The 25,222-nt window shown below is 40.9% G+C and overlaps 1 protein-coding gene across 1 annotated transcript; it reads left to right on the top strand.

Annotated features, from left to right (window-relative positions):
• The first annotated feature begins 7,437 nt into the window (after positions 1 to 7,437).
• MYLIP (myosin regulatory light chain interacting protein) lies at positions 7,438 to 23,885 on the top strand. The gene is made up of 7 exons (XM_072853324.1): positions 7,438 to 7,690; positions 8,837 to 9,027; positions 18,257 to 18,442; positions 19,197 to 19,394; positions 19,731 to 19,895; positions 21,699 to 22,119; positions 22,499 to 23,885. The coding sequence occupies exons 1-7, from the start codon at positions 7,604 to 7,606 to the stop codon at positions 22,586 to 22,588; spliced, it is 1,338 nt and encodes a 445-aa protein (XP_072709425.1). The 5' UTR covers positions 7,438 to 7,603; the 3' UTR covers positions 22,589 to 23,885.
• The last annotated feature ends 1,337 nt before the right edge of the window (positions 23,886 to 25,222 follow it).

Below are 25,222 nucleotides of genomic sequence, written 5' to 3'. Positions count from 1 at the left end.
GACAATGCATTTCATGATATTTTACTTTAGAAAGGTAGTTGAGTGGTTAAATACTTGAACTGATGCTTATTTTATTTAGAAATATATATGCAGCACTAAAAATTGAAAAGTCAATATATATCAATATAATCTAGCATATTATAGGGTGCGTCACTGAAAAGGTACATATACCTCTTCACTAGTCTTATACTTCATAGCAAATGTACTGAAAGTAGGTCTGACTTAGTTTTTCAAACTAAATTCCATCCCCTGAGATCAAATATTGTTAAAACTCAACCACTCAACCACAGTAAAGCCCTATGCTTTACTGCTAGAAAAAACACACAGATTAAAAATCAACCTTGCAAAAAATGCCAGAAAAAAGTAGAAGAATGGATTATGAGAATTTACATTATTTTACTGTTTTATACTCTCCATTATCATATCAAGCCTTAATGACTCTGTTGGGTTTTTTCAATTTTTCCATCAGTGACGGTGTGTTGCATTTCCTTCAGACAAACAACTGATGGGTTTGCACTAGAGAAACAGTGGAAATGAGTATAGGCAAAGTTAGGTCAAATGCACAGATCAACCAAAAATAGAGAAATATGTATTTTGTCAAGTCTCTTTGTTAGGTGTTATTTGTAATAAAAGCACATTAAAAGGGTTATATTGATTGATTGACAGAGATAAAAACACAAGGGTTATACTACAAGATTTATAAAATCAAGGTTTGACAGCTCTGATAATGCAAAATAAAAAAAATACCTTTGATATGATTTTTTTTTTTATTATACCCCTTTGTATTTTGTGGAACTGACTTTTATTATTATGACAATGTAACACCTTCCTAGATATATGTAATTTTTTTTAAATTATGGTTATTGGTTGTTTGACACATACAAAAATAGCTGTTAAACCAAGTCTTTCTTCATATTTTAATCTGTTTAAATTCTGACCCATTTTTCTCAATGTCCTGGCAGTTCTGAAAGTGATGTGAGGAAGGGCAACCAACCAACTTTAATATATGAGCTTATAGTGACAGTAGTAGGAACAAATATTAGTGAGAATTTAATTTGTGAAAGCTTTGATTCTAGATCACAAGAGCACATTTTAACAACATGAAAATAATCAATGATGACTCAATTCTGCAAGCACTAAAGGAATTAAAATGCTCAGAAATGGAATCGATGACCTGGAAAACAAGCTCGAATTCAAAGGTGATTTGATGTTAGGAGCTTCTGAAAAAGTGCAGACTGAGGGATTTCTTTCTGCTACCATTTATAAATAAATTGGTTATGAAATGGAATTAACAGATTTCACAAGCAGCTGATACATGTCCCAGCAACAAGAATAGGGTTTCTACAATTAGTCTGGTCTCAAACTGGGAAGGTTTTGGAGTAGGAAATGCAATTCTACTTGACAAAATTATTTACCTAACACAAAAATAGACTGGAAGTCCCTGAGTTGCAAATCAGTGGAAGCTGGGAGGGGATTCTGGGGAGTAAGAATAAGAATTTCTTCTTATACGCTTTGATATACCATGAGGTATTGGCCTCAGGCACTTTGAAGCATATAGGCATCAACAAGTACCTCTTGCATGTTAAGCATGCCATCTACCACTGGACTAAATCCCCAAGGAACAGGATTCAGGGCTATGTGAATCCTTGGTCTGAGCTGGTGGGATTGTTTTTATGTTCTTAAAATGTCCCAGACCAGATACCCCAAGATAGAACTGACATCCTAACTTTTTTTTTTTTTTTAATTTTGTCAAGATTCTTGGGGATGACCACCAGATAATGCTTCGTAAAACAGTCAGCTTATGGCCTGTTAGCTGCATGGAGAATCTTAGCACATTATTCTGTGTTCATTATATTGGTAAAGGTGAACCAGCACTGTGGGAAGCATGTCAATCACTGACACGCACTTTTTCCATAGAAGCTGATTAAGCACTGTGGACAGTGCGGAGCGGAGGAATATTTTTCAAAAAGTTCAGACAGGGGCATGATATATACGAGAACACTAAAAGAATCTTTCAGGTAGAAAAGGAAGTGTTTGTGTGTTTATGGATGGATGATGGTGTTTCCCCTAAGCAATCATCACTGTCAGAATAGCTCCTCAATTTCATGCTTCCCTCCATGCTTCTCAGTCGGAAGATCATTATCCACATGAGTGATGTGCATTTGCAACATGACCAGCAGCCTTGACAGTGACAAGAAAGAAGCTAGATGCTACCATTGTGTTCATGCACAAAGCTATTTTACCCAAGGAGGAGATAGAAGAAGAGACTGACTACGATCATGTGATCCCACTCAGTTTCATTTCAAATCATCCTAAAATGCATTTGTGCTGATCTGGTCCTTGGTTACTCAGTTTGATACAGAATACAAAGGGACAGTCAGAAAATAAAAAGAAAAAAGGAAAGCAGAACTGAAGTAACAATGGTATGGTATGTGCTTTCCAGTGCTTTTCTCTAAGGATTTGCGTTAGTGGAAAATACACCTAATCTGGCAGCCTGAGAGAGGCAAGGCTGCTGCCACTCCATGCCCCCAGGTCCAACCAGTAGTGAGGCCGAACATGTATTCCCAGTAGACACACGCATGCAGAGCACATGTATACACCACAAATATACATATATACACTGCTGGCCATACAGATCAGAGACAGACACACAGAGCACTCACACCAACACTGACAGCACCACCAGCCTCATCCTGCTCCCTGCTCTGGCTGAGCAGGATGGGGGTCCATAAGTGGGAATATATATACATACCTACAAGGTGGAGCCCTCCAGCAGCAGGGCTTGGACAGTCGATCCAGTCTGTCCCCTGGATCCCAGTCTCCCCAGTTGCTGTCACCTGGACATACAAACTCTCAAGGCCACAGCCACACTCCAGCTGCTGGTACAGACCATCACACACACACACACACCAGCCAGAGCCATCCAGGACTCCCCTGCTCCCAATAGCCATGCCCCTGTGCTCTCACCCCTATAGACACGCAGCTGCTCTCATACCCAGAGGTGGTCCTTAGAGACCTCCAAACCCATCCTGGACCCCAGCCCACTTTACCTACTCATTGGCTCATCTGGCATTATCTTTGCTAGCAATCACACCCACACTCGCTCCAGTTGCTGCACCACAGGACAATCCCCCCTCCTCCCCCCATACACACACGGAGTAGAAAGCCCCTTACTAGAAAACAGTTGAAGGTAGAGTTTAGTAACCAGACAGGACAGACTGTGCTGGTCAGGTGCAGGGCATCACCAGACAAGCATTCTGACCAGCCAACTCTTTACACAGATGAACCCTTTTATTCCCTTATCCCACACTTGTTACTGCCTAAATCTCCTAAATCCCTCCTTTGTCCTGCCTTTGGTTCCTCCCCTGAACATCCCATAATAAATCCTGTACAATCCCCAAAATCTCTTGTCCTGCATCCCCTTATGTGTCCCACACCTCCAGCTAGGAACCCCCCTTAGTCCAAGAGGTAACCTGGAGAGCTGCTCCCCATGGTTCATGGTGATGGGTTTCATGCCTGGACACTGGGGCTGAGGCTCTGCTGGGACAGCCCTGGGAGGGGACTGGACAGGGCCTCCTTTCCTCTTAGTCTTTAATTTGGGTTCCTGCCTGCCATTGTGCCCCCTGTACTCCTCTGGGCTTGGGAAGATGGGCCTTTCATGGCTCTCCTGTGATGGGTGTGGGGGTAACTCAACAATCTGTCAATAGTCTAACAAACTGTATGTATTTAAACCTACTTAATATCTCTTATTTAAGCCAAACAAAATGAGAAAGCAATAAATCAGAACAGGAGAGCATATACAAGGTACAAGAATAGGGAAACGGAAAGCCAGGGTCTACATTCTCATACTGCTTCTGATTATTATATAAACTGGGATTACAATTACAAATATTTTGTCATGCAGCCATTCATTCTTGCTAGAACAAAAGGCACCACACACAACCAGCACTGAGAAGTCTGTTGGTGATTAGCCTTCCTAGAGAAGGGCAGGCTGCTGTTTTATACAGGGCTACAGAAGCTCATCATTTGTCTGGGTTATTGTCTCCCTCACAGTCTGTAGAGCACGCTTTTGGCACCAGGAGCTGAGATAATGCAGTACTTCCATGCATGCCTTTAATGTGACTGCCACCAACGGACAGTAAAGATAAATGATAGGTACTTCTAAATACTTGATGAAGCCTCATCCTGAGCACATGCAGGAGCTGAGCATTTCTAACCTTTTACCCGATAGCATAGTATTCTGTAGCAGTAAAGTATCCTGAATTTGATCAGTCAATACCATGGGCAACAAGCAACATAAAAGAGGATCTTAGAGAAGATCTTGCATAAACATCAGGGTAAAGAGACCATAACTACACTACTGGATTCCTCACAAGATGGAGTATCATGGCAATAGGTTGGGCAACTACCTGGGAAACCTTGTGAACAAAAATCTGTACAAGGAGACACATTAGCCTTTATTGGGAACAAGTGTCAATATTGACATGTTTGGGTCTAAATTCAAAGGTGTGGAACTTATTATTTCCCTTCTCCAAACAATTGGACTTTTCGCAGGCTTTCCATTCAAATGTCAGACAAGGAGGCACTAAAACTAATATTTGCTACGTGAAGTAGGATGTGTCCAAAAATGAACCTTGTAGAGGGATTACATCAAGGAAAAATAATCAACAAGTGTTAGGCAAGGGAATTTAAATATACTAATGTATATAAGGTGAATTACTTATGCACAAATTGACACAATAGCAAAAGACTGACCCACATAGAGATATTACTGTCATATAGCACATAGCATTTCATGACATCCAGCACTGACACAGCATGTTGATAAACAATGTTCTTTTACGATACACAAAGGGTGAACATCCGTGCTATGAGCAGTTTGACAATGTACCTCACTGAGTGTTGTTGATTCATCAAAGAGACCAGGCAGGAGACTGTAAGACGTTTCAGTTTTTTCTCTCAGAGCCCAAAGGGTTGCAACGGCCACTTGTCACAAGAGCTGTCTCCTGTGTGCTAATGCAGGACTCGGTCCTTTACTCTCTCCTGTACAGCATGAATAAAATATTACAGAGAGACTGTGAAATGGAATATATTTCTATGACAGCGGTGTCCAGATCACACCCTTGAAAAGAAATGCTTGTTTTACACAGGGCTTAACCAATCTATGCAATTTACTGCCACAAACTATTTTTGTGGGTTACGGTTTAGCAGATTTCAAAGCAGGATAACACTTTTACAGACATAATAAGAACACCTGCATTTACATTAAGTCAGATAAAAGGAAAACACAGAATGGATATTAATATAGAGAGAAAAGGTAAGATCTCTGGGACAAGAAGAGATCTTGTTTCTATTTGTCTGGACAACACCTAGCACAAGGTGAACATTGTCCTAGTATACAAGTAACATGGATAAGTAAATAAAGGCTAATCTATTACGTATAAGCCAGCTTTAACTGTTTAGTGCTAGAGAAACTATACAAGTACATTTTCTCACAACTACATAAAGATTTCTTGCACCTTCCTCTGTAACATCTGATCTGAGCTACTGTCAGGGAGAGGATATCAGAATACTAATGGCATGAGTCATCATGGCAGTTTTTGTGTTTCTTCTTCATAACAACTCTAGGACTCCTTTGACTATGACAGAAATATAGAAATCACACAAAATACCATAACACCGCAATAAATAGAACTAAAATAAAACTAAAATCTTATTTCCTGCATCCACTCCAACAGGAACTAAAGAACAAGTGGAGAATATGAGCTTTTTTCCATGCTAAAATATTTTGTGATTTTTTGTTAGTGGCCAATCCCCTCACAATTAAGTCCCGCCCAAAGAGGTTTCTTTTCCCCATAAAATCACAGGGTTAACATAATTTTGCAATTTTGTTCATCGTTCTTTCATGTTATTTCCCTTTTTCTGCCCTTCACTCTATGAGTCTGGTCTTTTAAGACTCCAAGCTCTTCAACTTAAGCCCTATAGACCTGGGCATGAAAATCTGAGCTAGTAAGCATACAGGTGAAATGCAGCACCATTCAGGTTTGACATCTCATGTCCTGACTCTTACTTGCCTCCTGCCATTCTGCCTGGTTCAGAACTGAGCAGTCTTCTAGTTACAGAGTTCACAGGAACAAAGTGGATAGAGCTCCATATACTGTGTTTGCAGAGTTCCCAGCAGAATGAGCATCTGTTCTGAGCGTTCCTTTAGTACAAATTGAAGATACTAACAACCCTGACAAGCACAGTAGAAATACCCAAAAAGAAGCAAGTGACCCATACACATGGGAACAAGCTAATATTCAGCCCTGTGGTGGCCTTCCATTAGTGCTGTGGTTTGTTCTTCTTCCTATTATCCTTCACCGCATCTGCAGATCCCCATTTCCTCTCTTAGTTCCTCCCCTGGCAGCCTACTTGTTTCTCACCACTGCACTGCTCAGTGCTTCTTTGATCTGCATTTCTTTCAGGGAACCTACACAGCATGCATTTTGTACTTAGTCCTCCCTGTCGTTTCAATTCACATTGTTAAAGCAGCCATAAACTACTTTACTTTATGTACCTTGGGTATGTTTGTCAAACAAATACTTCTAAGGGCTCGCCTGGTGCAGGTGTTCCTCCCCCAGCCAGGAATCACCTACAAGCTTCATACCTACAGAGTTCAACGACTGTAAAAGCTCTATCATCCATTAGCATGACAGTGCATGGCAGCTGCAACATTACTTGACAGGTCCTTCTTAAATTTTCCACATTTCCAGTGCTTTGCATGCTGCCTAACACAAAGTTGGACCAAGGCCAAAGAGAACATGGGAGAGAGAGCATTAATCTGGATGTTAATTTCCCCTCAACAAAAAGGACTGTTTGCAAAGCCTAGAGATGAGCCATGAAAATATTTGGTTGTCACATAGCTCATGGCCACTCACTCTCAAATTAATTTTGTAGACAGTCCCTGCCAAGCGGGCTTGGCCTCCACCTTCACTTTGAAGAACTTACTTTGCTTCGATTTAATCAGGCATAATTCCAGGGTAGGAAGTTCTGGGCTGTTGCAGGTGACGGCGGATAAAGGTAATTTGGAGACGGTGGGTGCTAAAGAGGAACAGGACCCCGAGGACCAGCTCCTTTCGGGTGGCCAAGCCACAGCGGGCAGGGCCTGCGGCAGGGGCTTTCCGCGCCGAGCAGGGCAGGGCAGGGCGGGGCGGGGCGGGGCGGGGCGGCCCGCGGGGAGTCCCGCCGGCGGCCCTGCGCCCCGGCAGGGGGCGCCAGAGAGCGACCACAACAAACGCCCTACCCGGGGATGGCGGCGCTGATTGGTGGCGGCGGCGGCCCGCAGCGGTGAGCGGCGCCTCGCGATTGGTCCGCAGGTGCCGCTCGGCGGGGGGAGGGGGAGAAGGAGGGTATATGTGGAGGGAGCGGAGCCGGCGGAGCGCAAGCACTGGGGGAGCGGCGCTGGCTGGGCGCTGGCGGTGTCCGGGCGTGGGCGGGCGGCGTAGGCGGCGGCCGGGGGACCCGTGCGTACCCCAGCCTGTAGCGACAGCTGCGATTCCCCGCCGGCAGCAGCAGTAGCCGCTCCGGGTGTCCGTGGCCTCGGCGCTGGCTGGCCCCAGCCATGCTGTGCTATGTGACCAGGCCGGACGCGGTGGTGATGGAGGTGGAGGTAGAGGCGAAAGCCAACGGCGAGGACTGCCTCAACCAGGTGAGGGGCCGCGCTGCGCTCTCCTCTCCGCCGCCCTTCTGCCCCGCCGCCTTCCAGGGGCGCGAGAGCTCGGGGGGTGGGGGGTAGCGGTGGCCGTTGGGCACCGCAGACCGTTGGTGCGTGACAGACTCGCACGAGAGCCGGCGGGCGCGCGTCATCCTCTCCCCCTCCCCGAGCCACCGCGCCTGGGGGGTGGGGGGCGAGGAGCACGGCCTCGCCGGCTCGCGGCGCCCCCGGCGCGCGCCCCGGCCGTTGAGGGCGGCGGCGGCGCGAGGCAGGGCCGTGCGGCGGCGCAACCCTGCGCAGGGGCGTCCGCGGCGGTGGGGGCGGGGAGCCGCCGGGAGCCGCCGCAGTGTCCCCGCTTTCCTTCTGTTATTTTTCCTTTTTCCTCCCCCTCCATGTTGGATGCGGAGGTTGCTGCATCCCCCGCCTCGGGGCTCCCCGGCCCTTCTCCTTCATAGCGCGTGTGGGAAGGGCAGGCGGGGGAGCCTGGGGAAGGTCTCGGCCTCGTTGCTGCAGCGTGCTCTAACTGTCCCTAGGGTGGGGACCACGAGTGGGACCCACCTGGCCGGGGTGACGCCACCCGGGCGGTGCCGAGATGGTCCCCGTGGCCCGCTGGGGCCTTGTTGGCTGAGGGGCTTGTTGTCCAGGTGCTTTCTCCCTTCCGTCGCCACCGCCTCGATGTGGCTGCGGCGGCTGCCGTGAGGATGCTGGAGAGAGCCAAACGTAGCAGCCCAGTCTGTTGGTGGCATCTAAATAAAACTTGCGGGTTGTACTTTTTTCTCTTTCTTGCCTAGAAAGTGCTATTGCCTGTGATGTTGAGTAACAGATACTGTTCTCTTTTGGAAATCCACTGACCCTCTTAAAGTGCCTGTCCTAGGGGCGAGTAGGGTGGAGGTATTTGACCATGGAAGTCCGTGTGGTTTTCGACTACCTGAGAAATTCCTAGTTTATTCTTAGTATTTGTCTGCATGCTGCTTTGTATGCAACTTAAAATCCAAGTAATTAAGTAATCTTTTGTAGAAAGGTGCTTACAGCAGCATTTATTTTTTGTGTTTTAAGTGAGCAGTCTGAAACAGTACTTGATTTGGGGGATTTTTTCATCGTTATGTTGTAGGCTCATTATAAAGAACCTCTTTCTTTCAGGTTTGCAGAAGGTTGGGAATTATAGAAGTTGATTATTTTGGACTGCAGTTCACTGGCAGCAAAGGGGAGAATCTGTGGCTGAATTTGAGGAACAGGATCTCCCAGCAGATGGATGGTTTAGCCCCTTATCGATTGAAATTAAGAGTCAAGTTTTTTGTAGAGCCACATCTTATCTTACAAGAACAGACAAGGTAAGGTAAAGATGGTTGTAAGTAGATCTAATTTATTATTCTGTTTTCAATATCTGTAACTTATGAAAGTGATTACACACTGACCTTATTTCTTCCACCTTCTGTTAATCTTAGCTTGACTTTTCTGTGTAGTCTTAGAACCTTGGTGTTATTTAAATGTATTATGCCTCTTTTGAAAAAAAAAGAATAAAACTGGTAATAGTGTAAGTATTGTGTAGCTACCAGTAAGTAATGGCGTAAGTAATTCCATGAGCACTTAGTGCTGGAAGTGGAAGAAGCTAAGCTACTAGTAGAAAATTATTTGTATGGTATTTGCATGTCCGATAGTAACCCCTGTTCAGTGGTGTTACTCTAGGTCGTTCTAAACCACTGGTACAGAAAGGCAGGAAACAATTCCTCCCACAGAGCAAAAAACTTGCTGAATTCCTTTTTGTCTGGTATTATGTTACAGTAACTTTCAAATAGCTACAGGCTCTTTGAGGCTACAAAAGAAACAGCTGTTTTGCTTCTTCTGTGGCTTGTCCTCCTAACTAAATTGTTATACTGTTAGCCAATCATCAGAATTAGTCTTCTAAGATTAGTAGTGAACATTTCTTTCACTTCTTGAGTTTGATTACCACATGAATTGCAATTGAGTTATCTTTAAAGCTGTGCACATATATGTTTAACGCTGACCTTTCAACTAATTTTTCCTGTCAGTTTTAGATAGTACAGTTAATACAAATGGGGCAAATTGAAATCTACTGTCTATATGATAATGCCAAAACACATTTTCACTACTCACCTTAACGTGGTACTTTCAGAATTAGGACCATGGATACAACATGGTTGTTCTGCACAGAATATTTGTCTAAAGAATTTGGTCAGAGGCTGACAGCATGATTTGGTGTTTATTTCATAAGAAAACGGTTTTGAGTTAGGAGCATGCGTATACTGTCTTATTTTTTGAACTAATATGCAGGGGAGAGGCTTCTGGGGAGCAGTGGTTTTCAGCTCATCAATCTGGTTGAAGTTTTCAGAGTGCTATGGAGTTAGACCATAGATGTCCTGTGTAATAGCTTCAGTTAGGCAAATGCATTCTAACCAAATTCCAGTTTTGAGGTACCTTATTTTGGAAAAATAAATTCTATCTGCGGTGTATCTTTGGGCTCTTGAGTATTTTCCTTAAGGAAACTTGTCCCTTTGCTTAAATATTCCCAATGAGAATAACTATAAAACCAACCAATGAAGGATTCTTATGTAGAACAAAAGGAGCAACACAATTTCATACCTGATGAGGCAGGAGAGCTTACCCTGAGCATGTTGGATGTGTCTCCACACACAGACCAAATCAGGATGAATCTGAGGAAACCTAAAGCTGATATGATTGGCATTTTTATGCTAGCCTTGATGAATGTTTGTTCAACTTCACAAGGTTTTTGCAGATACCTGTGTTCCTGCCTCCAACACTGTCAATGCAAGACTTGGCAGGTTGTGCAAGTTAATAGAGAGCTTTAACTGGTGAAATATACCCCAAGGCCTAAAAGACAGGTGGTGTAGCTAGAATGTAACAGAGCTTGTATACGTAGATCAAAGTAGCAAGTACTCCACTATAAAGATGACTTTAAAAGGTTGTAAGTGGGACAAGCTTTCTTTTATGTATGAATTAAGACTGTTCTAAAAGTGATATTTAAAAAAAACAATTTTAAAATTAATTGAGGCTCAGTCATCAGAAGAGATCTATTAAAACTCTGCTCTGGAAATAATTACTTATAATTTGTGAGAGCAACAGGCATTGAAACTAGTATTTAATATCACTCTGTCTTGCAAACATGGATAGTCCTGAGGCTTCAGCTAACTGTTCAGTCTACATCCTGAGTATTTTTAGTGTTCTTGCTAAAAACAAATAAGTTGTAAAATAGTTTGCAATAGCTGCCTTTTAGTTGTGTGTGCCCAGAAGTCTACATGTAGCAGACCTAGAATTCCATAGTGCCTGTGGTTAATGTATATTTCTCTAGTGTTGACACTGCGTTTGTGATTTACTTTTTTCCACTTGGGTCTACTTGAGGATTTATATATGCACATAACTGTGCATTCATATTTAGTTTGCATGTAAGCGTGTGTGGTATCAAGGAGAAGACAAAAAACTTGTTAAACCTGTCACTGAACTTTAAATCAATAGGTATATCATAGAATTGCAAGGATAAGCTGTACAGTTACAGCTGACATCCTGTTTCTTACCTTTACTTGCAAAGTCAGTGTGCTGGTCGGTGAAGAAATAGTGATGGGGGTATCTGTGGCTTCCTTAGCAGTTATGTCCACAACTGATGCATAGCATGTTTCTGGCAGAGCTGTTGCCTTCTGGTCCCTTGCGTGAAGAACGCTGAGGAAGTCTTCCAGTCTTTTACTTGCTGTCTCTGCTGCTGTTTTTACATATAAATTAGATGCATGTTGAGACTGCTTTTTGAAATCTGGGAAGCTGCAAGGAATTCTAAATTTTGTTGATACGCTTCATCATGATGATAATAAGGAATGTTGTGACTGAATTGTTACCAGTTTTTTTTCTATATACTTTGGAAGCTTTGAACTGCTTCATTAGAGATCCTTGTCTTGGACTTTTAAATTTAAAACTCGGGTGTATGTTTGTAGCAGTTTAATGTTCAGGTTTCTCCACACTGTGTGAAAAGCTGATGTGGCAACTGAACATCAACCTCTGCTTCTGTTACCTTTAATCAGTGTGCAATCCAGTGGAAGATCACAACCTCATGCATTTTAATCTTCTTATGTAAGGGAGCCTTCTTGCTGCTGAGTGCCAAGGCAGAGCAGGTTATAATTGTACCTTTGACCACTATGGCAACAAACCATCTTCTCTAAGCGCTTTGTGAATGGGAGAACTGCATGGAAAAAAAACTTCTTACTACACTTTCTTTCCTTCTACAGGGCTAAAAGTGGTTTATTTCTGTTGTTCTTTGGATCTCAGTTTCTAATTTTTATTTGACTGCCCAATACTGAATTTCACCACAGGATTTTGGTAGTTCAGAACTATTTTCAGTGGAATGAAAGTGCCTCAGTGCAAGAATTTTATTCAGATTTAATCTGCTGCTGGCAACTAGAGTTTTACAAACCAGTCTGAAATGTGAACGGTGTGCTTGTCCAGAGGAGTGTGAGTAACTATACGGGGTTTTTTTGAATGGAGAACCACACTGGCTCGAAAAGGACTGCTATCTTTTTGCTTAAAGATACATGTGATGGTCCAAGATCTCGATCCTAAGCCCTGGCTTCTGTCAACGTTCGTTTTCACTGTTTTCTCTAGTTCCTGATAGGTATTGCAACAGTTAGTAAAAAAAGCAAAAAGTCGGGCTTTTGTGAGAATGACTTATGGGTGGTTTTTGTATCGGACTTTATGAAGCGCTGAATGACAGCGAGGAGCTGGGACTCGGAGAAACGCTGCTACTTACCAGCCGGAATTCTGAGGAGCCTTTTTGTCCGGGGGAGAGCACGGCTGGCAGTCACCCCGGCCGGCCGGGAGGAGCCGCGCCGCTGGCGCAGCGCTCGGGGAGGGCGGTGTTCGCGGCAGCGGGGTGCGGCCCTGGCGCTCGCCCCGCGGGCCGCGGCCGGGTCTGCGCGCCTCCCTCCGGGGAAGCGGCACGGTGTAACTGCAGGTCACTGACTGGCAGTAACCTCGGCTCACAGCTACTCGGCGGGCCGGGCGAATCGGCGGCTGCGGCGGTGGGGCACGGCCCCAGCAGCCCGAGGAGCTCAACTCCGGATTGGCCTGCACCTCTGTCTCGGGGCGGAAAGTTCTTTTTCTCCGGCTAAAAGCTTTCTTTGTGAAACATGTAGCAGCGCAGTCGTGAAGCTTGCATCCACCTTAACAATGAGAGCGTTTGCGGAGCCGCGCAAGAGGCAAATTGTGCCAAACGGTCGTCCAGGAGAACAATGGTTGTAAGTCTGGCAGGATAAAGTCAACATTGCAGTGATTGCACAAAAGTAGAAATAATTTTCAAGTGAATAATTTTTGAGCAATGTAAGATTTACTCAGATGTACTTCAAAATGGGCAAAGTTATTTGTCTTGTGTAATAGGACTGAAAATCAAATGTCCATATGTAAGCCATGACAATTTAAAATTGCATGTCAGTTTCTAACAAGCCACACAATCTCATGAAGCATTCAAAATAGCTGTATTTTGCCAGCCCCGAGATAGATAATTATTGTTTTGGAAGGTGTTGAAAGTTGTGCATGGTATTTCCCAGGATTTGAATTATAGTTACAAAGTACATTGTTTTTGCAGTGTTACCCAGTTGTATTGACAAATTAGTTAAAACTAAGAAGTGACTTGTGAGATGGATTGAGTGTCTTAATATTTTGCCTCTTGATTTTGATTCCTTTAGACTACAGAGAGCTGTAAATTTATGTCACAGTAGGAAAGAGCCTCACCCTGTGGTAGGAGTGTCATACCCCAAAGAGAATAGACCGTTCCTTGGGATGTATGCTAAGATTTTTGTCAGTAGTCTGGCAAGAGAATGGGTTCTTTTGGCTATATTTCTAGTTTAGGAATCACTAGTCATCTACAGATACTTATATTGGTAAAGGATTGGAGTTTGTCACTTTTTCCACTGGCAGCTAAGTTTAGAGCTTAAAACTTTTAATATAGTCTTTAGATTTCTATTTGCCCTGTTTTTCCATTCCTTGATTAAAGTAGTAGAAACGAAGTTTTCAGTGTAGAACTTTGAATCCTGATGCACATAATTGTCTTCAGTGAGTTAAAGAGAAATTAATCTTGTATTATGTATACTCTACACTTTTCATAGTACTTAATTTGTGGGGCTATTATTGCCAATTCAGCTGGCAATAATTAAGTGATTTGCCTCCTGTAGGAATTTCATTGTAGTGAAATACTGACATCCATTGCTGGTAGTGGTGTTCAGTATAGTTAGCCTGCATAAATCACTTCAGAGGGAGGCAAAAAGCAATTGATGCGATATCTAGGTTTGTGACTTTAGTTTGGTAGCTGTAGCTTTTTGTCAAATGGGCCATGTGCTGAAATCTCCTTGCAGCTTCCCCTTTCTACAGCATTTGTATGAAATTATTTGTGCAACTAAAATACTTTAATCACACTGTACATTTGATTTTTAATAAGCACATAGAACTTAAATTGTATGAAAAGCACTGGGGCAAAAATAAGGATACAAAATGAATATAAAATCACTAGTGTAACTAGTGCTTGAAGAAAGCATGTGATCCTGTTCTAATTCTAAAACTGCTTTTTCTTCCTTTGGAAAGGAAGAAATTCTGCCTGGGCAGTGACTAATGAAGTATAGCTTTGGCTAACTTGATGCTTTGTCCTCTAATCAGTATTTCTATGTACTGTTTTGAACTGCCAAACTCAACGGAAATGTTCTATAATTGAATATACAGGAATATCTAGCTAGCATGAGGTGGGGGGGGGGGAACTAACGCTGGTTTAGGTTATATAGACTGTCTTTTGTACTCATGCTGTAATATGTAGAACTTGAGCTACAAGTGCAATGGAAAGTTCTGTTCTTAAAGCTGCCCCTAGTTGTTCAATGTCCCAATATGTCTGGCAGGTGTTAAGATGACTAGGAGCCACAATAATTGATTGGCAAAGTTCAGAGTTGTGAAGACTTGTTTTCTGTGAAGATTTAAAGGTGAAATTAAACTTTGTCAAGTGTAGTAACAAAACTGCAGAATGTGCTAAGAGAATATTGGGGCGGGTGGGTAGGAAAAATACCTTTTCTCTGACTTGAGTTACTTGTCAAAATTATAATATTAATGTGTCCTATATAACTGAAGTGGTGAATGATGCAGAAACAAAAACAATTAGTTTCTTATATGGTGGTCAAACTAAGACATTCTACCAGCAGTATTGCGAATGTCCTGTAGAGGACTTCAGTTATAAACAGTTTTAAAACTTGCTTGGTAAAAATTCCATTAAGCATAAAATACTAACACTGAATTAATTCCTTGAAAGACCAAATACCGTTTTACTGCACAACCTGACCATCTTTAGAGGTGGGAAAGCTTTAACAATTTTTTCATTGTATCTAGATATTCCTAGAGAGAGGAGGGACAATGGATTAAGTGCTATTAAGTTATTAGGTCACAATCTAATTTACAAAAACTTACATAAATACTTTCTGGGAACTAACAGAATCTGTAATATGGCCAGGTTTTCTGCAGAGAATCTGTTGAGTCCTTTAGACTTTGCAGAATTAGATAAGGAACTGCCTCAAGGCTCGTAATGCTTTAGTTTTGCTTGACCGTATTCAGCAATAAAAGCACGTTCTTTTGCCTTTCTGTTTTAAGGATCAAAAGACTTTTTTTAGTTTTGTGTAAAAAGAAAAAATACCTGCTTTTATAATCAGATTCTGTCTGGTGTCATGTTTTGAACCTTGAAGGGGGATGATTTTGCAATGGATATTAATGTAACTTTGGAGAAGTGCAGTCTTGGGCTGGATGGGCTAATCAGAATCTGCAGTAATCAGAATCACTTTTTCAGATGTATAAAATGTTTGCAACCCTCACTGTCTTTCAATTTCTTAGATGCTTTTCCTTCTTCAAGCGCACTTAAGGAGTCAAAAAATTCAAACAGCAAATTCACTGTTGGTTCTTTGGTTCAGGGCAGCTGCTATAGCAGAGCAGTATGAAGTCATTCACTGTCATTCAAAAACTAATGTCACTGGCAGGCTGTATGTTAACTAGTTTCTGACCTATTACGGATGCAGTTTAGGCAGTGGGCTTGGGCTAGCAATGGGTTTCTTAGGTGCAGACCAATGACTTTGAGATGGACTGTTAAATATGGGTGTTTGTCTGTTTTCTGACTCAACAAAATGGCTTACCATAGTGTAAGCCAGGATGTGAATTTGCATAGCTTTAGTTACTTTGCAATAACTGTCCCTTATACATGCCGTACCTTTGTCCCCTTTATCAGAAAAATGCAAAGTAGCTTAGTCTCTGAGATGTTTTCCCTTATGTGATAGGAGCCACTTATGGGAAGTTACTGCACATTAGCTGTTGTGAGGTTATTTCACATTGTACCTTAAACTTGTTTGTCTACCTATGCCATTACTGGCTTTTTAGTAATGGAATGTGACAAGCCATGCCTCTGCTGTTGTTTCTGTAATGCATCTGTATCTGCAGGAGTGATCTTGTTTTTCAGCTCCCCTCTTGATGTCAATATGGTCTTCCCAGCAAAGGGGGGAGAATGACTTCCCTGTGTAGTCAGTGCTGTTGTATGGATAAAAAACTGAAGATACAAGCATTTAGGTGTGGTGGTTGTAAACATGTGTCAGCTAATGAGAAGAAAATTGTCAGATGTTTCTTTGAAATACTGTATGTGTAATTAGTACATAGTTATAATGTCTGGAAAACCTGTTCTGGTATTAACAGAGGATCAGAAGTGCATGAAAAGCCATTTATTTTGTGAAATGTTGGTTGGAATAAGGGAAATGGCTACTATTTGAATTTATTTTGGCCACAGTGCTTTAGTAATTCATCAAGTACTTTGGGATTTATGGACTGAGCGAGCCCTGAAAGGAGTGTGTACAACCTCTGCATTTTAAAAGCTACAGATATGCCTTTCTGTGGCCCAAGCCAAAAGTTATGAATTAGCAAGGTAAGAGAAAGGGATTGGAGCAGAGATTTGGGACTTGCTGCAAGAAAAGCCTAAACAAGCAATAACCTGCTAACAGTGGAGATGACTGTACTGTCTGCAGTTCTGGCTCTCTTGCCACTTAAACTTGTATCCTGCACAGTAAGAATATTAGCTTCCTGCAGACTGCCACTAGAACTGCTGAAGTGTAGATTGATGTCTAGACATCAGTGTGATGCAATTAAGCACTTGTGTCACAACTGCAATGAAGCTCTAGTATGTCTTAAACTGCTTGCAAAAGGAGGTGTTGGAGCTGTGATTTGCTGCAGGAAATTGATTGTAGGGCAGCTTATGGGATAATTTTATACCTACTTTTTCCTTACTGCAAAAGTTCTGGATACAGGGCATCTTTTGGGCCATTATTTTCTTAGCTGCAGCATTTATCTTAGTAGAGCTAAGAATGAACACAAATTTTGCAAGTTATGTGATTGCTCACAGTGGTGAAAACGTAGCCTTATTTGCCCTGTTGTACGTGGAACTGTAAGGTGCTACAACTGAATATACATAAGGTATTATCCAAAAGTGCTGTTGGAAGGAAAGCTAATCACTCGCTAGTGTCTTGAACTTCAGTGATGAGTGATTCAATATAGCTTTTTAAGAAAAACAGATTACACTTAATTTTAGAAAAAGTAAAATGTAAATGTCCCATTACTGTGGAAGCTAAGAGATATCCCTGTGGGTACTAGGCTTCATTTACTGAAAGATTTTTTCAGTGATGTGTAACTGCTTCTCCACCTGGTTTCCATAAATATATTGTCTTAGGAACAAATGCTAAGAAATTTTTATTGTCTTCCCTGAGGGGAGAATAAGGATGAATTTATAGAAGTTAAGGTAGACTACAGGGGAAATTAGCAGGCTGCTGTTAGTGTTGGTGGAAATTTTGATTTGTCTAATTAACTAGCCTATTAGATAATTAAGAGCAGCTTTGTGAATTTTGCAGCTAGTTGTCAAACCTGCCTTGATCCCAAGTATAAAGCTTCGTCTGACAAATATGCTTACACAGTGGATGTTTTTGTATTTTATTCCATAACACCTTTTCAGAGGTTTCAAGTACCATCTTCCCTTTGACTCTAGTGGCAGAGGCATTTCAGCTGTGTAGAGAAAGTGTGGCTTCTGTTGCATGATAGACCTGTGTATGCTGTTTTGGGCTGCTCTTCACAAATTTGCTTTTCTGAAAGGCAGAATAATTTGTAAATGGCAACCAAAGAAATTTAAACATAGGAAACTAATCCAAATATACTTCATTTGATATTTTACTCACTAAATTGAAATTACTAGGTGGCCTTAGGAGTTAAAGCAGTTCTTATTCTTAAGAACATTTAGTGCTCATTTCTTTTAATAGTGCTTTTAGATATGGTCTTCAGTTGTAGCCTCATGTTTAAGTGGAAGTGAAGAGTAAGATGGAGGCCCTTTTCTTTCCTTTGTGCCAGCCTTTCTCTGCTTGGCACATTCATTGCAAATTCTTGATTACCAAACTAATTGTTACCAAACATATCTGAGATGTTATTTGATATATAGCTTGATTACAAACATCTTTTAACATCTTGTGTAAGCAAACATTTCTGATTGCATTGCAGGCATATGTTTTTCTTGCATATCAAAGAAGATCTTCTCACTGGTAATCTTCAGTGTTCTTCAGAGCATGCAATTGAACTTAGTGCATTGTTGGCGCAGATGAAGTTTGGAGATTATAACCAGAACACTGCCAAGTACAATTATGAAGAGTTGTGTGCAAAAGAGCTCACCACTACCATTTTAGAGAGGTAAAAAGAGCACAATGATATAACCTCCTTCTTGGAGATCAAAAGATGTTATGCCCTTAATTGCTGATGCTATAGTGTATCTTGTGTTGTTAAAAAAAATAATAATTTAGATAGCTTTGGAGATCAAAATACAACCTGATTGTTTAACTAATGTTCTGATTTCAGTTCATTTTTAAGCTCAATTATGAGTATTTTTTGTGTGAAAAGCAAAAGCTGTTGAACTCTAGTACTTGGGGAAATACAGGTATCTAAATACTTGGAGCAGGTTAATCAAATTGCAAGTATGTCTTAGATCTACATTTGTGAAAGAAAGTAACAAGGATTTATCTGGCTTAGTACACTTACACTGAGAAGTAAACAGGATTCCCAAAACACCTTCTTAGCTCAGTTCCTGAATATCAAGAAACTTTCAGTGTGTCGTGCTTCTCTGTACATTTTTTTAGTTATGAACTTAGTGGTTGTTGAGGTGAAATACGTTGAGGGGGGTGTTAGTTGGAAAGATTTGTTTACATGTAGCTTTTTAATTTCTAAGCAAATGCACAGTATTGTCTCCTGAACATTCTCAGGATGTTTTGGTAATTCTCAATTCTTTCTAGTTCATGATTACTGGAAATCTATAGCCAGATAAAGCAGGTCAGGAGCATTTAATAATCTGGTTAACTAGGTCATCTAAAAACCCATGTTAAAGCAAGCTGCTGACAGTAACGGCACATACTTGAGTTATTTCACCTATCCTTAATCTTTTTATCAACAGCATTATTGCAAAGCACAAGGAGCTAGAAGGACTAAGTCAAGCTTCTGCTGAATACCAGGTTCTGCAGATTGTTACAACACTGGAGAACTATGGGGTAGAGTGGCACTCAGTGAGAGATAGTGAAGGGCAAAAACTCCTTATTGGTGTTGGACCTGAAGGCATATCCATCTGTAAAGATGACTTCAGTCCTGTCAACAGGTATGTGTTTTGTGGAATCATTTTAATCTTCTGTTTTTCAGAAGTACTGAGTGTGCCTCTAGTTTTTACATAAATATACAAAACTGTTCTATGAATTACTAAAGGGAGCTATTGGAATGTAGGGTCTGAGGACATTACCTGCTTATAATCAAGATGACAACTGGCCTTAATACTCTTGATTTCTATATGTATTTTTGAGGTGGCATCTTCAATCCAGCATTACAGACAACAGTCAGATCATTGTAACTTCTGATAAAAGTGCACCATAGTAGTTTGTGGAAGATGCCCTTATCCTTAAAAGCTAAATAACCTTTCTTTTTTTATATTCATTTATAGGATTGCTTATCCTGTTGTTCAAATGGCAACTCAGTCTGGGAAGAATGTATATTTGACTGTTACCAAGGAGTCTGGTAATAGTGTAGTTCTCTTGTTCAAGATGATCAGTACAAGGGCAGCAAGTGGACTCTATAGAGCAATTACAGAGACACATGCATTTTACAGGTCAGTGTTGCCACTAGAGTCAACTGCTGCTGCTCTTTCCACAGTAATTGAATTAAGTGCTTAAGCAACCAGCAGTCTGACTGCACTTCAGAAATTCTCTGCAAAATTTCATTCTCTGCAGCCTCTACTTTAAGTCCAGAAACTGAACAGGTTTTTGCTGCTTTCCATTTTGTGGGGTGGGAGTAGAAGCCAAGCAAAATTTTTCAGTCTACTGCTATGAATAACAGCACTTCAGAATGTAAACTTACCGTGTTCTTTGATACTTCGTAAACAATACATACTTTTTTTGTCCCTATGTAAGAGGGAGGATGAGAGAGCAAAGGAGAAGATCCTCTCTTTCAGAATATGTAGGTATAGCTCGTGCGTGTGTGTACTCCTTGTTTCTCCTTTATTTGGCTCCTCCAGTTGCTAGAAGTTACCTGTATGCCACCTTCCCATCTCATGTATTTAAATCTTCCTACAATTCCTGTCCTTGCTCATGTGCCCAGGATTTTGTTTCATGCCAGCCAGCTATCCATTGTCTTTATCCTATTGTTCTTTGAGGTAAGGATGCTATACTCATTTGTTGATGGCTGATTTTTTTAAACCCCTTTTCATTCCTACTGTGAGGTCCAACACTCATCAGTAGAGCTAACTGTCAAAGAGACCTAGTGGTGTTTTCTCCAAATGAACTACCACATACCAGTTTCAATTACTTTGTAAGAAAAGAATTGGACTTGAAGCAGAGGAAAGTACCTACACTAGGCAAAGACCTGTCCAGCTTCTCAAATTAGATCATTTTAATACAGTTACAGCAATTAACATCAACTAGTTGCCTTTCTAACTGCTGCAGCTAATCATCAGCTAACCACTGCTTACTTTGTGAGCCTGATGTTAAGCATGTCTCGTTCTGCTCTGTAATTATATGCCCTCGCACTGCTGTTTTGTGCTCTTCATACTTTTTTCCAGGCAATTTAAGCATTATATAACTTCTTAGACAGTCTTAACTCTTTGATCTTTGTCTGTGCTTGTAACTTCTGCTGCCCTTTGCAGTTCTGATTTTTAATTTAAGCAGAATTTTAGGTAGGCAATAGCGTTTGGCCATAAGCTTAGATCTTGGACCTTAGGCCCGGTGAGGCTGTAGTCCTTGTGTTCTGTGTTTGTGTTTTCTTTCCTATGTTGTCTAGAGAAGTGATATGCCTTAATAGGCTTCTGCAGATTTAACTATATCACTGAAATATGTGACAAGCATAGTTAGGGTAGCTGAAATACTCTGTGGCAAATACAAACGCCTTAATTTAATTCTCTACACTGCATTCACACTGGGTCCCTTCAGATGTATTACTAGTATATAAAGTACTGAGTGGAAATTTGGTTAAAGACATTATGTGACTCTATGCTAAAAATTTTTGAGAGCCTGTCTAAAGAAAGAAGTGTTATGCCAAAGACTGTTAATTGGAGTTCTTTAATGCAGTGTTTGGAAATTACCATGTAAAGAGGTGTGGCCAAGCTGAACTGTGGATTAAAGCAAGTCTTGGCTGTTTGTATTAGCATAATGCCTTAAGTCCCTTCCATAGGCTGACTCCATTTTACCAGACACTTCGCATTTTTGAAGATGTAAAATAACTGTCATTTTTCCATTTTACACTTTTCAAAGTAGAGTTGTCATGTAAGACAACTCATTCAAGGGCTTAAATATTACCTCAGACTGCTCTTTTTGCTTTAATTTCAGTGCTGCTACTTCAACTTTGGGAACAAATTATTGTAGGGATAGGTTTATTGGTATTAACTAATCAAGTTTGCATTTGTCCTATTGTTTTATAGATGTGACACTGTCACCAGTGCTGTCATGATGCAGTACAGTCGAGACTTAAAGGGCCATCTAGCATCTCTATTCCTGAATGAAAACATTAATCTTGGTAAAAAATACGTCTTTGACATTAAAAGAACATCAAAAGAAGTTTATGATCATGCAAGGCGAGCTCTTTATAATGCTGGCATTGTGGATCTTGTTTCAAGAAGTGACCAAACCCCACCAAGTTCCCCCCTTAAGTCTTCAGAAAGTAGCATGAACTGTGACAATTGTGAGGGTCTTAGCTGCCAACAAACAAAAGCTCTGCAAGAGAAGTTGCGGAAGCTAAAGGAGTCCATGCTTTGTATGGTGTGTTGTGAGGAAGAAATAAATTCGACCTTTTGTCCCTGTGGCCACACAGTATGCTGCAAGAGCTGTGCTGCCCAATTACAGGTAATTGCAATGCCATTAAGATGTGACTTAACAAATATGTGGAAGTTTTGGTTTTCTGTATACTTAACAGTCACGGATTAATATGTTTACATTGATATTCTAGTAAAACTTATTTTTAAAATTTTGTTTGTGGTAAACTAATTCCAAAGAATGTTCTGTTTAGATGATGTGTTTGAAAGATAAGTTTTAGCTGTGCTAACTTAACTTGCAGTGAGGGTAAGAATTAGCTGCATGTTTCTTACGATACCCTGTTTTAAATATGGAAGATTGTAGAAAAGTGCTCTGTTATTGTGTACAGAAGTATGGAGGGAAGTCTCCAATAAGTGTAGAGACTCTCAAAATATGAAGTAAACTAATTTCTAATGTTTTTCCTTTCCAGTCTTGTCCTGTTTGCAGATCTCGTGTAGAACATGTCCAGCATGTATACTTGCCAACCCACACCAGTCTTCTCAATCTGACTGTGATATGATCTACGTATACACTTTAAACCCATCATGTACTTTTTAAACTGCACTAATATGAAATGCAACCATTGATTGTGAAGAAGGCAATCACTCTGGCACCTATCCACGATCAAAAGCAAAAATACTGCATTTTTGAACACAAATATTCTTTGTTCAGCATGTCCAAAATGGTTTGGGACATCTTTTGAGAGCAGAAGTGTTACCGATTCATGTTACTTAAAAGGAGAATGATTTATAAGTTTGTAGCATGGCAGTGTTGCCAAAAAGCTAGGTAACCCTGGAGAACTGTGTTGTACACTGATATACCCAGTGAGAGCAATGCAGCCTTTTGTTTTATGCTCTCTCAATCCTTCTTAGTACAGTCACCCCATTTATTTTAATAGTAAGACTAGCTTTTACAAATATCAGTTTAGTATGGCTCATAGTTTCAGCTTTTAGTAAACTGCTTTAAAGAGGAGAGAACTTCTTTTAGAAAGATGGGTTCTTAAACTAAAGTTACAAGGTTTCATCAAGCAGCTGTGTTTAACTCAGAATTCTGTTAAATAGAAAACAACTCTGAGAATAGCTTTGGAAGGGTAGGACAAGTTTGTTAATCTGAAAGTGGTGAGGGTGGGTCAGGAAAGTCTGCTGGTTGGCAGTGTCCTGTGGAAGGGGACTTGTTAATGGGACTTCATTCACAGCTCTCAGTGGGCAGGGTACTCCCAGGTTTCCCACATCCAGCTTGGCTGGTGGTCTTGGGAGTGGAGCTGCAGTCAGCTGCCCTTTAAGTTGGCTTTATTTTTGGAGACTGGTTTTAAACTATTAAACATGTACCCTTAATTTCAAAAATAAGGGTTGTGTATAATTTTAAATGCTTTCTTTGGTTAACATCTTTATTGGGTAGGTCATTTCCTGCAAAAATGTTTTTAATCTCCACCCCCCTACTTGGGCATTTTGGGCTCTGGTTTCCTAGTGTATTCTCCAGGGAACAGGGAACTAGAGACCATGTTTGGGTGCAATACTGGCTTAATCAAAGCTAGAAAAGTACACTGTCACTTTACTGAAATTTTCTGACTATACTTTTCTTATTGCCTTAATGTAGCAGTAATGTGTGTTTATGCATCTGTTTCTTTGCACAGACATTTTGTCAAAATATTAAAACTCTACTTTTTTATGACACATTAGCATATAAACCTTACTCTAAGAGGGTATTTATTTTTTCACTTTGTAAAGAAAATTTTGTTTCCTCATGAAGCAAGAGCTTTGTCCTATATCATAGGCAGCTTCTGTCTTTTTATATTCAGATTAATAAAGGACTTTAAAAATGTACTTTGTTTTATTGATAAGACATTAACTTTGTTCTGAAATTCATCTGAGACATTACTGAACTGAAAATACAGTATGAAGTATGTTTGTGTTTACAGTCTTGAATGTTGTGTCATGTTTTAAGAGGGAATGATGTTTCCTTAGATGCATGCAAATTTCAAGGGAGGGAAGAAAACTGATGTGGTAAAACCACCTTTGTTCAGGCAGTGTACTTTAAAACAGGTGACATTCCAACTGTAAAATAGCCTTCAGTATTAACTTTGTGAAGAACTTTCCTACAGTAAATTGCCCCAAATACATGGAATATATCCCAGGGAGATGAGAGAAGTGAAAAAATGCAGCTTGAGAGTAGAGATCTGGAGTTTCAGCAATCCTGTCCAGGAAAGTTCTTAACAGAGATGTTGGTGTCTTTTTTTTGACTGAAGCCATTCATATTTACTAACTTATGACTCTGCTTTCACATTATTAAAAGAGATGGTGCTTGAGCACTTCCAGCATAGTCTTCTGGCTTATCCCCACCAGTAAGCTGAAAGATGTAAGACAGTGCTGGGATCAGGCCAAAGCTCTCTGGAATCCATGGGGCTCTATTCTGGCAAGTGTGAACTGAAGTCACTTAACTATGACCTTTTAAAATGAATTTATTGCTGTTTAAAACAGATGATGGCAGAGTAGCATGTCCTGTTGTCAAGACTGTTCATCAGGGATTGAACCTTGAGGCCCTGGACCTGCAATTATTTCAGGCTAGCTCTGAAACACTGCTGGTGAGGGAAGGTGGCTGGCAATGATTCTGAATACAAGAGCTGTTTTCTCAATGCCCAGTGCATTAGGCACAAGATAACTTACCCTTTTAAAGATGAAAATTCTCTCAGCAAGTGTGTGCTACTGAATTCACTTTCAAAAATGATAAATGTTCTGAAGAAAAGTTGTGTTGTCCCTGTGTGCTATTTACAGGAAGGAATAGGTACACACATGTACCAGTGTACAACAGTGCTAAAGCAAACATTCCTTGCTTCCCAAGATTACTTTATGTTCTAACAGCATTATGTTAGTAATGTCTAATCCATCATCCTATGGCAGCTGGCTGAAATGGATTGTAAATTAATATAAATAGATGTTAATACAGGCATCTGATTTAAAGCATTCAACAAGATCAAGCTGTTAAAATAGGCAAGCATTAACTCCAGGTCCTTGTCATTAAATTGGCTGTGTAATTAGACATCCCTAATAAAAATAATTCCCATAGTTAGAACTCTAATTGAGGTGGGGTTTGACAGGCTATATGGCATAGGTGAAATTCAGGCAAAGCCTGTGGCTTCTGTAAACATCTTCTGCCT

Source organism: Ciconia boyciana, chromosome 2 (assembly GCF_034638445.1).
Source record: "Ciconia boyciana chromosome 2, ASM3463844v1, whole genome shotgun sequence".
In the NCBI taxonomy this organism is placed as follows: Eukaryota; Metazoa; Chordata; class Aves; order Ciconiiformes; family Ciconiidae; genus Ciconia; species Ciconia boyciana.
This window is presented reverse-complemented; position numbering and strand designations above follow the sequence as displayed.

Excerpts from the sequence above, each read along its gene's own strand:
- MYLIP (XM_072853324.1), top strand. The coding sequence starts at position 7,604 with ATGCTGTGCTATGTGACCAGGCCGGACGCGGTGGTGATGGAGGTGGAG. Across the intron at positions 19,896-21,698 it reads GAGACACATGCATTTTACAG|ATGTGACACTGTCACCAGTG; the intron begins GTCAGTGTTGCC and ends ATTGTTTTATAG. Across the intron at positions 22,120-22,498 it reads GCTGTGCTGCCCAATTACAG|TCTTGTCCTGTTTGCAGATC; the intron begins GTAATTGCAATG and ends TTTCCTTTCCAG.